General features: G+C 36.2%; 1 protein-coding gene across 9 annotated transcripts in view; it reads right to left on the bottom strand.

Annotated features, from left to right (window-relative positions):
* Dmd (dystrophin) overlaps positions 1-15014 on the bottom strand; it is a 2040854-nt gene that overhangs the window by 524965 nt on the left and 1500875 nt on the right. For 7 of the 9 annotated variants that reach the window (XM_070040660.1, XM_070040663.1, XM_070040664.1 and 4 more), the window contains one exon: positions 1382-1536. In XM_070040660.1, the coding sequence (XP_069896761.1) occupies positions 1382-1536 (155 nt within the window). The remainder of the gene's footprint in view (positions 1-1381; positions 1537-15014) is intronic. The other 2 variants (XM_070040662.1, XM_070040666.1) reach the window with 1 other exon arrangement.

Genomic DNA, 15014 nt, shown 5'->3' with positions numbered 1-15014 from the left:
TTTTTTTTTTTTTTAGCAATTTGTGTCATCTTGTAGAAGTCAATGTTTACATTGGTCTCCCCCATCACTGTACAGGCACTGTGTTCCCACTGTTTAATGATACAAGTTGTAATATGAACTGAACTATCCATAGCTTACAATAGCATGCACACGACATGCAAAGATATTCACAGCATGCAAAGGCATTCACTATCTACCAACTATTTATGAGCTTTCTGGGAGAATAGAATGGGAGGTCTGTCACAAAAGGTCTGTTTCCATGGAGCTTAGGCCAATTTATGAGACAAATAAGAAAGAACTAGTTCATATTTATAACTAAAATTGAGTATGTATTAATGTATGTAAGAAAAGCACAATAGAATTAAAAGATGGGATTTCAGAAGACAGTATCTCTACTAGCTGGTAATTTGTGTTATAGTTTGGATAGGAAATATTCTCCAAATGGCTCAAAATGTTGAAGGCCTTGTTTTCCAGACAGTGAATGCAATCCTTGAGGGCTAATTGTATCATGAGGCCTTTGATTCCTACAAGGAATTTATCTACACATAGATTCAAAAGTTGATGGCATATTTGAGAGGTGGTGCACACTTTTAGAGGTGGGACCTAGTTAGAGGAAGTAGGTCACCAAATGCATGTCCAGGAAGGATATTTTGTCCCTGGCCTCTTCTTCTATTTCCCTCTGCTTCCTGGACACCATGGCATGAACCATTTTGCATTACCATGGTGTTGTCAACCATGACTTCTGACTTACCACAGCCCAGAAACAAAAGAGCTAAAGTGTTCATGGCCTGGGGCTTTTGAAAGTATAAGCCAAATTCTTCCCCCCTTTCAACTATTTCAGGTATTTGTCACAGTGGTGAAAAACTGATTAACCCAATTTCCATAGCTATACAATGGGAAATGAAGTCATGGATCATAGCATCCCGTGTGGATTTTCCCACTGAGTATACAGCAAGAAATGCAATGATGGTATCATTGCTGCTATAACTCTATTATGAAACTGAAAGTGACTTCTTTCAATTAAATATGTAGCAGCAAGTAGCATGATGGTATAGAAAGGTACTTCTTTAGATGCAGATCTTAGAGCAGAAGAAAAAATAGCTAGTCTAGCTACAAATCAGTATTTTGTTTTACTTTAATATCTTGTTTATATTCATGCCTTTGGATGGTGGGCAAATAATTTCATTTTACTAGCCTTCAAGTTTCTCATCATTAAAACAGGAGAGGGATCGAAACCTGTGAGGTGAGTTTACATTTTATCTTCTGGGATTGCCTCAAACTCCAGTTTGGCATTACTGGGAAACAAATGTATACTGTCCAACAAGTATCACCAATCCTTGAATATATAGCTAAATGGTTTTAGAAATCATATGGTTCTTACCTCTTGTGAATGTTTCCCCAAGAGGCATTAATATTCTCCGTTATCATGTGTACTTTTCTGGTATCATCTGCAGAATAATCCCGAAGAAGTTTCAGTGCCAAGTCATTTGCCACATCTACATTTATCTGCCACTGGCGGAGGTCTTTGGTCAACTGCTACAAATGTGTATAAGAAAGAGAACGATATCAGTTATTTTTTTTCTCTCCCAGAAATCTCTATTGGAGTTTCTTCAAATATACATAAATAAGCACAAAAACCTCAGGTCACTACATGACTACATGCTTGTTTTTCAACCTACCATGTGATTTAGTCAACCATGACAGTATAAACACTCATTTTTCTTGACAAAAATGCCAATGCAGCATCTTGAGGAATAACCAGAATCAGGTACTTCAATTTAGTCAAATTAATTGGAAGTAGAGAAAGCTTGATTGTTTTTATCACAAGAGAAAACAAACTATAAAAACAAGCTCATATATAATTGTTGAGTATGTGATATAACAAAATTTGAATCAAGGAAAGTTCATTCATCTCTCCCCTCTTCATTAACTTGTTGAATTGTTTATGTAATTAGTGCCATCTACTGGCACTCAACTAAACCTGCAAACAGAAAATACTGAACAACAAAAGGACAGTAGTACTAAAACATAGGACATTTTTGAAATGTCATATTTTGAAAACGCCATACTTTAATATGAGAGTCAAAGTCAGAGTATAAGAACTTTGCTTGTTAAATCAAGTCACTCATGGTCTTTTTTGGTTTTGGTGTTACCAAATAAGCCATTTATTTATGCCAGATATAAATGGACGCATGTCACCAGGAACGTCTATCCAATTCTTTTGTAGATAGGTGGATTCTAATTATTGAGCTAAAATTTAATTATAAAGACAGTGATACAAATCCAATATGGTGGATTATGTCAATAATATATGGACAGAGAAATAAGAAGAATTTAAATCAGAAAAAGAATAACATTTTAGAGAAAAAGGTATTAAACCAGGAAGTTCATTTGATACCCATTTAATTAACAAAAATAATCAAAGCTGGAAAGACTGTCAAAGTTTTTACACATTCATGTATTATCTATGGGAACAAACTTAGAACAATTTGACAATAGATACCAGATGACATACATTTCCTATTGACCCTGTGATTTCACTTTTTATTTATCCTAATAAAATTTTCAAAGGTGGTATATATATTTGTGTATATATATTATTTATATGTATATATGAATAAACTTTTTCATTAGCCAAAATAGTAAGAAGCCAAATAATTTCAATATTTGCTGAGCAAATGCGAAGAGAACACAATACAGTAAGTTTGATATATAGTAAATGTACACAGTAATACCTGCAAAAAGAACACAATTTTCTTGTGTGAAAAATTAACTATGCTTTTATTTTTCTGTTGCTTGTGGGGCTTGAACTCTGGGCCTGGGCGCTGTCCCTGAGCTCTTCACCTCAAGGCAAGCACTCTACCACTTGAGCTACAGCATCACTTATGGTTTTCTGGTGGTTATCTGGAAATAAGAGTCTCATGGACTTTCCTGCCCTGGCTGGCTTCTAACCATGATCCTCAGATCTCAGCCTCCTGAGTAGCTAGAGTTACAGGCATGAGCCATTGATGCCCAGCTATGCTTTTTACCTCTGTAAAAAGATAGTCATAAACTTGAAGGTAAACAGAAGTAATGATTCTGAAAAGAATAATAATTTTTGTTTGGCTATTGTTTTATGATACAATGATGTTTATATAAGAAAAATTCAACACGTACTCTTAGCATAGTTGAACATGTTTGTTAGACTCATATTTCTAGCTGACCAATAATTAGCATATAATCTAACATTTCATAGTTAACAAGAACATTCTATTCTGGAATCAAATTAAGTAAGAACACTTACTAATAGCTAATAGTTTCAGATTACTAAACTACTCCCAAGAAGAGAAAGTTAGTATCACTACCTTTTACTACAAAAGGAACAGAGGGTTTCTTATGTATCAGAGCATAATTGTTGCTACCCTAAAACAATTCATATTTATCTTTGTAAAAAATGCCTGCCTTTGCCTTCCGTGTTGCATTTATCAAGCAAATGGCTCCAATTTTTGGCTTTTCATATTACCACATTTGCTGAAAATCTCTTTTGAGGTGAGAGACTATTTCAGAAATTTTCTAAGGTATAGAATTATGTTTCTTTCCTTTGCCCCCTTTACTAAACCAAATATAAAGTGATTTAAAAACATAATGTATACCAAGAAAAAAGTCAATTGTATTTATTATCAGAGGACGACATTTGCATTCTGAAAGAAGAGCTCATTGAATCTAGGAGTGGTGGGATATGCCAATTACACGGGGTGGGGGGCAGTGACCAGTATGGTTACAATTTCAGGGCAGCTCAGGCAGAAAGTAAGATCCCATCTCAACAAACAAGCTACATGTGTTGCTTCATATCTGTCACAGTGAGCTGTGCAAGAAGCTTAGGAAGGAGGATAGAGGACTGAGGCCAGTCCTGGGTAAGAGGAGGAGACCTTATTTGATAACCCAAAACAAAATGGGCTAGATGTGTGGTAGACTACTTGTCTTGCAAGAAGAAAGACGAGTTCAAATCCCAGTGCTATCAAACATTAAAACTATAATAGAAGGCAGACATCTGTGGCTCATGCCTGTAATCCTGGCTAGGCTGAGATCTGAGGTTTGAGATTTGAAGCCAGCCCAGTCAAGAAAGACACTGATACTCTTATCTCCAATTAACCAGCAAAATGCTGAAAGTGGAGCTGTGGTTTAAGTGGTAGAGCAATAGCCTTGAGTGAAAAAGCTAAGAAACAGTCCTCAGGCCTAATTTTTTAAGCCCCACTACTGGCACAGACACCAAATGTGTGTGTGTGTGTGTGTGTGTGTGTGTGTGTGTGTGTGTGTGTATAGAGAGAGAGAGAGAGAGAGAGAGAGAGAGAGAGAGAGAGAGAGATGACTGGCAGTTAGCCATGAAAGAGAAATGCAAAAGAAGATTCAAATGGAGGATAACATCACAAGATCTCAGCGAGAAAACCCTGTAATTAAACTTTCCAACTTAAAGGAAAATAACCTTAGCTAAGATCAAAATAACCCTCCAAGGTCATGGGATGTCAAAGGTTGTTTCTGAGTCCCTCACGCAGAAAACTAAAAACTAAAAGCTTCATTTCAGCCTATTGTGGGTCAAAAGGAAATACTTCCTGGAACACTAGTTCTTTCACTTATTCAGTCCTGTAATCCATGCCCTACAGGTCAAATGTAATTCAGTAAAACTCCCTTGAACTTAGGGGATGCCTTAGCCAAGAAAAATATGTCACTTAACAGTGGTTTTGTCCCATGGGTAGGTCCTCAGGAGAGACTTATGGCTCCAAGCTTCTTAAACTTCAATAAAAACCTATGCCAGGATGAAGTAATTGTCCTCACACTAGAGACAATCCACTTTAGTCTCTCAAAAAAGTATGTTCCTTTCTTAAGAAACTTTACTGTCACTACTTTTCTATATTTCACATCTTGCCTGAATTTGCTGTGAAGTAGAGACAGGTGCTTTGACTCACTGTCTAGCTGTATTAACTCTCTAATTAATAACAAAAGCATCCACCAAACTGAAGTCAATAAACTGTCTATTGTTTTCTACAATATTTTTCTTTTCTTTTTTAAAATGATCAGTTATGGGGCTTGAACTCAGGGCCTGGGCGCTGTCCCTAAGCTCTCCTGCTCAAGGCTAAGCACTCTATCACTTTGAGCCCCAGCATCACTTCTGGTTTCCTGACCAGGCTGATTTCAAAAAGTGAGCCTCAGATCTCAGCCTCCTGAGTAGCAAGGATTACAAGCATGAGCCCCTGTGCCTGACTAGAATTTCCTTTTTAAGAAGAATTGAATCATGAAACTATATTATAATTAACAACATCTGAGCATCTATGCAGTGACTTAGAAATGTATAATATAATATAATATATAAAATCATGTCTTCTATATAAGAAAGCTAAATAATCTTGGATGCTCACTATTCTATGAGCAAAGAGGAAATGTAAAGGAAACGAAAGGGAGAGTAGGTTCACAAGGTCTCTGACAATATTCTCAGTAAACTTTCCAACTAGCCTAAATATCCACAAAAGTCATGGAATGTCACAACATGGCTCTTTTTTTTTGAGTACTTATAAGGATTAATAGGCTTCATTCCAACATTAAGCAATTCAGAGAATAATTCTGAAATAATAGATCTTTAACATACCTTCCCAGGCCAGTAAACTATTCCCTAGAGTTCAAGTGTAATTCAGTAAAGCTCTCCAAATCTTGGAGAAATTCAGTCCATGAGCTAGTCCTGGAGAGCGATTTGCTACTCCAAGCTCCTAATATTTCAATAAAAATTTGTGCTGGGTTAAAAATCATTATAATTCTCACCAATAAAAGTAACCCACTTTCAGTAAATTGAAAGTGCATTCACTTCCCAATGAATTTGGCTATCACTTTCATAATGTTCATATCTTTCCTGAATTCTTCCCTCCCAAGGACTGAGGTAGATATCTATGGTGACATTCTAGTAACATTACTCCTGGATTGATATTTGAAAGTCTATGTATAAAAACCACTCTGAGTGGTTTTACAGTTGTATATATTTCTTAAAACCTATCAAATTATGTGTTACATAATACTATTCTTGTCTACCTATTTCAATACAATAAAGCAGCTGAAAATTTTAAAACATAAACTGCAGGATGTGTCTAAAATAATAGATCATTAAAAACTTCAACTAGTATAATTTGCAAGCTGTGCTAGGATTTTCTAAAATCTCTGAAAGAAATACCCATTTAGTTATATTAGAGAATAGTAAAAAGTAAGATGGCAAAGCTTTACTTCGAATCAGCTTTTGAGATATAATTGAATGGCAAAAATTAATATACCACATATTGTTCTCTAAAATTGTATTCACAATGATAGTTAAAATGTTTATATCTAAGTAAATCTTGACTGAGCACTAATGATCTCCAAATACTGCTCAGTTTTGTGAGGATTCAGGGTTAACAAGAAAACTTTCAATGACCTTGACTAACCTTGAGAGCACTAAGGCTCTCATCCAAACACAAAAGTTTTCAAGCATAGTTTCTTTTTCGTCCTTCTTAAAGACTTTCATTGGAAGAGACAGTTTTCCCTTTTCTATGAGGTAGTCTTCTGATCCTCTTGGACATCACCCAAGTGACATTCAGGCTAGGAACCATGATTTTGACCAGTTTTGCCCATCCAGTGAAATTTACTACTGGGATATCTCCAGACCTAAAAAAGAGTGTAAACTCAAATACACAATAGATTTTTAACACAAAAGCTTTCTTTATCTGTCTAAATTCTATTTACCATGATGTACCCTACAGTGAATTGTTTGCTGGTGATCTTGGTATGTGAAGAAATTTGAAATAATCTGAGTACTATTGTATATAAAAATGATGACTTTGTGTATATGTATGCATTGTGTATTTTCTATAAAGAATATAAAATGCTAAATTCCCTGCAGATTGTCTCCAACCCCAAAAGAAATACATCATATTTCAAGGCAATTTGATATTACCATGACATATGCTTCGTACTTCTATGCAGTATTTTAAACAGAAAAGTGATGCAACCAACTGCAATAATTTTGAGAAGTTTTTTTGTTCCTAGGACTTTTTTACATGTATATTGACTTTACATGGATAATATGCAAGAAGAAAAAAAGTAAAGTCTAGCTAGAGTTATAGCTCAATGGTAAAAATGTGCTCTTATGTACCTGTAAGGCTCAGAATGTAAACCCTAGTTTACACACACACACACACACACACACACACACACACACACACACTCGCAAAGGGGTGTAGCAAAAGGGCTCATTATGATAGTACCCTGGCATTAGTGGTAAATAAGTGTGCTGTCAGGCAGGCACAGACAGGGCAATGGATTCTCTAAAAAAAGACTCTTCTAGGTAGATGGCAAAGTATTGACTACTCTGTAGAAACATTCCAAACATTCTAACTTTCTCTGGGATACAGAGAGGGATGGTGTGATAGATCTAAGTGTGAACTTTAGGTAAAATCTAAACTATAAGTAAACTTTAAATCCCAGTGGCTAAAAGGGCACAGTCAACAAGAATGTTACGGGTCCAACCAATGAGAAAGTCACCTTCCAAATACCTAGGTGTCATAAAACTTAGCAAGACCCAAAGCTATTAAAAATCTCTAGACTCAGCCACTTATTTGCTAATGCTCTAATAGGATCCCTCTTTCTTAGTGAAAGCTCTATTTCCTTTCTTCTCCCTCAAATAAATCATATACATATATATGTATATATTTATATATATTCATTGTCTATGGATTTCATTCTTCAAGTTAGCCAGACAAGGACTTAATGAGATGAGGACCTGAGACAGAATTGGTGGCTAGCCACAGGGTCATAGGAATAGAAAAACAAAACTGGTAACAGCAGCTCATGCTTGTAATCTTTTCTGAGCAGAGTGTGGTTCAAAGCTAGTCCAGGCAGAAAAGTCTGCTAAACTCCATCTTCAATATAGACAAATTAACAAATGTAGCAATTGTATTCACTGGATACTATGTTGAATATGAACTATCAAACTTGTATGTGGGGATGGGAGGAAAAAACTGGGAGAGAGCCAGGGAAGATGTAACATTATCCAAAAGATATGTGCTCTATCTGACTTGTGTAACTGTAATAACCCCTCTGTACATCACCTTTACAATAATTAAAAATTTGGGCTGGGAATGTGGCTCCGTGGTACAGTGCTTGCCTTGCATGCACGAGGCCCTGGGTTCAATTCCTCAGTACCACATAAGCAAAAAAAACTGGAAGTGGCACTGTGGCTCAAGTGGTAGAGCACTAGACTTGAGCTGAAGGGCTGAGAGACATCGGTGCCCAAGTCCAGAGTTCAGGCCCCATGACTGACAAAAAAATTAAAAATACACACACACATACACACATATAAAAGGGTAAAAGTGTGTCTCAAATTGTAGAGTGCTAGCCACAAGTACAAGGCCTTGAGTTGAAATTCCAGTACAAATACTGACAAAAACAAGGTTTAGGGTCAGGTGCTGGTACTTTACACCTATAATCCTAGCTACTCAAGAAGCTAAGATCTGAACATTGGGTTTTAAAGTCAGCCCAGGCAGGAAAAAACAAACTGTGAAATTCTTATCTCTAATTAACCAGCCAAAAAAAAAGCCAGAAGTGGAGGTATGGCTCAAACCGTAGAACACATGCCCTGAGCAAAAATGTTAAGGAACAGCACGCAAGCCCTGAGCGAGTTCAAGCCCCAGTGCAGGCATGCATGCACGCACGTATGCACACACACATACACACACACACACACACACACACACACACACACACACACATCCACATGAAGTCTGGACAATAGAACAAATGTGCTGGATTTGGCTGAATTGTTTAATCTTTTTGTGACAAATGAGAAAGCTATTATCTGTACCTCAGTTTCCTTCTTTGATAAACAGGGATACGAAGATTTAGAATGCTCATAAAAAACACAAAATTCTCTGGCACAGCCAAAGAAACAATTTAAAAAATTAGCTATCATGATACTATTGATACTATTATTACTAGTAGTTTTGGATAAATTAAAAAAAAAACATTCACCATAGTTTGAGCTCCTACTGAATGAAAAGCAAAGAGGCTGGCTGTTTTATTGACTCTGTTTATAAATACAAGAGCTATAAAGAGCTCCCTTTAATTTAGGAGATAAAAGTGAGTGTATCGGCATTTAATTAAAAATTTAAGGTTGAGCATTATGTAAGATTTCTTATAAAATGTGGTTTGGGATATTAACCTCCAAGTGAAATAAACATTTGTTCCAGATGAACTAGTTTTCAAAAATTTTTTAATGACTCTCTCAAAGGAGCTTCATGAAAAGCTGTGAGGGGTAACAAAAACCACCTTCCTAGGAAGTCTTGTTTGGCCCTTATTTTGCAAGTTTCATCTCAAGGAAGTCATTAACCTTGTGAGCTCTGATGCTGTCATCTACAAAACAGGATAGGGGCATTTAATCTGCCTATTCCTTGGGCATGTCACCTGGTGTCAGAATCAAAATCAAACTGCTTGGAAAATTATAAAATAAGATCTTAATAAATTTATACATTCAAAGTTCTACAAACTAGATTTCTGTGATTTTACCTTGGATAGGGTGAGTGCATTTTGGAATTAAGGCATTCACAGGAAAAAAGTAGCTCAATGAACTAAGAATTAAGAGCTTATTACTATTATTTGTTGTTGTGAATGACAAATTGTATATCTAATTCTATTTCAGGATAATAACAATAATTAGCAGACTCATTTACTTTTTGATAATCTCTCCTTAAATTTCAGGCATTAAACTGAAACCTTTCAGACTTTTGCCATCTCATTTCAGCACAACATATATATAGAAATATATGCAGATATTTAATATGATGTTTTGGAGGAAATCATAAACTGGACATATTATGGATTCAAATAGCATAGATACAATCAAACAATATCTTCAGGAGTAACTGGACAATAAATTGGCTAATTTCTATTATTAGTTATTCTATTATTAGTTAGTCTTGGATCTAGTCTCTCACTTTATTATACTCCTGAGCTATTCCAAATGGATCAACCCTTGAATCGCCCAAGAATTTTTTAGGATCACGTGTGTGTGTGTGTGTGTGTGTGTGTGTGTGTGTGTGTGTGTGTGTGTGTGTGTGTGTGTGTGTTGGTACTTGGGGCTTGAACTCAAATTCTCATTGTTTTTGTACAAGCTAGCACTCTATCACTTGAGCCACATCTCCACATCTCTTCTGGCTTTTTCATGTGTAATTGGAGATAAGAGTGTCATGAATTTGTTTAGTTGGGCTGGCTTTTAAATAAGACCCTCAGATTTCAGCTTTCTGAGTAGCCAGAAGTATAGAGGTAAGCCACTGGTACTTGGTTCCAGGATCTCTTGTTAGTTGGTTTTTTTTGCTAGGCTATCCCAATAGGAGCTACTACCGACCAGTCCTTCCTTCCATAGAACCAATCCTCTATATTAAATTCCCGTCCTTTGAACTATGTAGGGTGTTTTCCCAGCTGAATTCTGATGATATGAACAGAAAGAAATCTCATGGGACATGTCCTCACCTACAATTCCCCAGGGGTACTTGGATGTCTCAAGCATATATTTCAGGAAATTTCACACTTTGTATCTTGCCTCTTCTGTCCAGTCTCTCCAATCTCCCAGGAAGAGGCAACTCTCCTGCTACAGGAAGTTTCTTTAACCATCTGGACATTCATCTATTCTGGAATCCTCCTCTGAGTACTTCCTCTCATGTTGTATGTTCCAACTTCTTGCCTTTCTTTGGGGTCCTTTTCTACACCTTCAACTTAAGTGGCTGCTTCTCATTCTTTTTTTTTCAAATAAGTTTTTATTGTGAAAATACTCTACAGAGGGGTTACAGTTACATGAGCAAGGTAATGAGTACTGCTTCTCATTCTTAAACAACATCATCATCAATCCAGACTCTTCCTTTCACAGCTATCCTCTTCAGAAGGCCACTATAACTCAACCTGGTTACATTTCTGCCACTTTCCAATTCATCAGAACCAGGCTTCTGCTATCCTTATTCCACTTAAACTATTCTGACAGATGTCACTGCAGTAAATTGAATTACTGCCCTCATTTCTTTACCTCTGCCTGCATTCGTGCCCTTTCCTATGTAGTTTTGATGTGCCTCCAAAAGGCCAGAGTTTACTTTCCTGCTCTTATGGAGCTTGGCCATGTGACTTGGTTTGCCTAAACCTAACAAGAAGTTAATAGAAGTGATATAACAGAAGAATGAAATGTGTTTGTACAGTGGAACCAGTCCTTTTGCACTTCCCCATGGTTACAGGTCAAGTGTACTTTGAAATAGCCTGCTCATCCCAGGAGGAAAAGGAGTGACATGGAGAGCAGAGCCACCAGATTAAGTAAAGCAGGAAGAGCTAATTGAAAGCTCATAGAAAAAGTATGATATACCTATATCATTAAAAGGCACTGAAATTTTGAGGTTGTTTGTTATTGCATCGGTTTTCTTTCAAAAATAATTAAATGATTCAATTACCAATGGCCAAGGCCTGTGGAAAGGTTTAGGTTATCATGAACTTAATCAGTGTGTAGCACCTAGTGCAGTTGACTACTCTTATTTCCTTGAAGTTGTTTTCTTTCTTTGCTCCTTCTTTTTGTGTGGTCTTGGTTTTCTTATGTGCTTTCAGTATTCACTTTTCTGGCCTGTCCCTTAAATGTTAGAGTCTATCCCTGGCTCAGTATTCTGATTGCAAATGGATGCTCAACTGAAGGTGGAGACAGGGAGAATAACTTCAAAAGAAGTGCTTCATCATTTCTCTCAATAACTAAATCTTCATCCTCCATTGTCATTAGCTTAATCTAGGTCTCCTTTAGCTCTTGCTCCAGATTCCGTAACAATCTTTTATATTGGCTGCCTCTTTCTGTACTTATAGTGGCCTTTTCATCTTTTTGCAATGTAGATGGAACTTCTATCATTCCTTTATAAAACCTTTCAGTATTTCATATAAGATAACATCTAAACCTCCTCTTGGATTAGAAGAACTTCAGATATATGACTTCTTCATGCATACCTACTTTCATCTTTTGTTATCACTTTTTGTTCTGTTATGCTTCTCACAATTGTTTGCATAGCAGTATAAAAGCTATGGAACTAAGCTGGGGTGTCCAGTGACTTAAACTTGAAATACTGGATACTCAGAAGGTTGAGATCTGAGTCATACTTCAAAGCTAGCTGGGGCAGAAAAGTCCCTGAGACTCTTATCTTCAATTAACCTCCCAATAAAGCCAGAAGTGGCTCAAGTGGTAGAGGACTAGACATGAGCAAGCAAAGCTCAGGAACAGCCTCCAGGCCCTGAGTTCAAGCCCCAGGATCAGCACAAAAAAATTCAGGCTAGAATCCTGGCTTAAGTGGTAGAATACTAGCTGAACAACATGCCCAAATCATGCAAAACCCTGGGTTTAAAACCTGTACTACCAAAAACAAAACTCAAAGTTAAGTGACTTATTTAAGGTAACATAGTAAAAGAAGTAGCACAAAAAGTCTAGTCTCTAGACTTTCAATTCTGGGTCAGTTCAGTAGGAAAAGTCAAGCTCCCATACAAAGGAACTGAGCCTTGAAGAATACAAACCATTCTGCTCAATGATTATAACATGATTAAAAAACTACTGTGTATAATAGAGTAAGATGTTACCAAACAAAGACAGCAGAAAAGAAATGCACATTTTGTTTATTTTTTAAATCACTAAATAATTAAATCTCAAGTATGAATTAATGTTCTATAAATCCTTATTGGGAAAAGAAGACCAATGTCTTTCTTCCTTGTATGAATTTCAATGACTTATAAAAGCTCTTCATGGATTTATAACAGAAAATTTTTTTAAAAAAATCTGTAAGAAACCTATTTCCAGAGTAAAGCTTCTCACCATTAACTTCAAGAATCATCTATTAAACCTTTGACATCACCAAACAACTCTGTTTTGGAAGGTAACACTCTATACAATGGATACTATTTAAGAAAATGGCCCTCATTTTCCAGCTTACTGGAAATGATTAATCTTTGCAATAGCTTTGAGAACTACATACCAACGTTGTGACTTTTTTTGTCCTTTCAACAATGACTACAAGCTGAGAGCAGGCTAGTAAATGTGTTATCGGCCAACCCATTAGAGTTCCATTATTTTCTGTCGTACATGGTTTCATGTAATGAATTTTTATAATTAAACTAATGGCATACAATTTATTTTCCCCCCTCTTTACTCTCAGGCCCCATTTCTCTTCCAGCTTCTTTGGAATAAGTTTTATACAAAAGGAAAGAAGGAGAGTCCTCTAAGTGCTTCATTACCTTAATTTCATTATGACATTTTGGAAAGCATTCTCTTTATCTGGGCTCTCTCTTTAATTTGCTGACTTTATTAAGCGCTTAAGCAGTGTTGTAATTAACAAATCATCCAGCTACCCCAGGCATCTAAGAGAAGCCTGGTTGAGAGGGTGTGGACATGCTTGAGTGGAAATGACTCCAGAGAGAATTCTGGAGGACAGAGAGATCTCCAGAAAATGGCATTTTCTCAGTGACTTTTGAAAATCCACAAGCCTATGGTAGTAGATTGCATTACTGTTCCCAGTCTCCAGGATCACCTTGTTCTAGGAGATTATACATTTATACTTTAAGAAATAAGAAAAAAATCTATAGTCTTCATGAGGTGTAGAAATACTTTTAAAGCAGCTTTGCTGATAGATAATTCACATAGTATTAAATACACCTATTTAAAGTACAGTCTTTAGTGATGTTCAGTATATTCATATAATGCACAACTACCCCTACAATCTAATTTTGGAACCCTTGGTTCCCTCCAAAGAAATCATATACCATTACCATTTACTTTATGCTATCCATTCTCCCCCATTCCCAGCCTTTATTGGAAATGTCATATAAATGGTCTCATTTCATATAGAGTCTTTTAGGACTGGATTATGTCAAGTAGCACAATGTTTTTGAGGTTTATTCGTGTTACAGCATAGATGGATACTTCATTCTTTTTAATGCAATGATATCCTTCATTCTTATTTAGTAGAATAGTATTTCATTGTTGATAGCACATTTTGTTTATATATTCATTAGCAGATAGATATTTTCATTGGTTCTGCTTTGGAGCTATTAGGAACAATGCTGCCAAAGATATTTTTACAAAGATTTTGTGTGCATGTATTTTCATTTATCCTGTGTGTATCCTCAAAATTGGAATGTTTATGTCATTTGGTACCTTCAGGTCAAACATTTTACCAAACTGTTTCACATTTTAAATTTCTATCTCTAATTATTCGACAATTTTGTCACATTTGTAATTGTCTCTCTTCTTTATTTAGCCAGGCTAATAGATATACAGTGCTATCTCATTGTGGTTTTCATAGAGACTAATGACAATAACCATCTTTTCACATACTGAAGGATATTTGTATGTCTTCTTTAGGGAAATTTCTTCTTCTTTTCTGCCAGGACCTGTGTTTGAATTCAGAGCCTCACACTCACTAGGCTTGCTTACTTATGGGGTTGGTGTGCTCTGCTACTTTAGACAATTTCTGGCTGGTTAATTGGAGATGGAATCTCAAGGACTTTTTTGCCCTGGCTGGCTTCAAACCATGTTCCTCCAGACCTTATCCTCTTGAGTAGCTAGGTATGTGACTTCTTTATCTTTATTCCTGTAACCTCGGATTTGTTTCCACTAAATTCCATTGTTTCCATTTGTTTCCTTTGTGGAAAATATAATGTGATCATGAGTCATGAAAAGAATTTTGTATTTTGGTAAATGTGTGTTCATCTATTAAGATGGTCATGTAGGCTTTTTCTTTTACATTATTGCTATAAGCATATTACATTGGTTTTATTCTTAGTGTTAAACCAATCTTGCACTGCAGAGAGAAATTCTTTAAAACATTTTTTTGTTGTATTAGACCAGGTGCTAGTGGTGCATGCCTATAATCATAGCTATTCCAGGGGTTGAGATCCACAGCATAAGCCGCATTGTCAGAAAAGTCTTTGATACTCCATCTCCAAATAACCAGCAAAATGCTGAA

The sequence above is a fragment of the Dipodomys merriami genome, unplaced genomic scaffold (genome assembly GCF_024711535.1).
Source record: "Dipodomys merriami isolate MVZ:Mamm:240054 unplaced genomic scaffold, mDipMer1.0.p SCAF_3, whole genome shotgun sequence".
Lineage (NCBI taxonomy): Eukaryota > Metazoa > Chordata > Mammalia > Rodentia > Heteromyidae > Dipodomys > Dipodomys merriami.
This window is presented reverse-complemented; position numbering and strand designations above follow the sequence as displayed.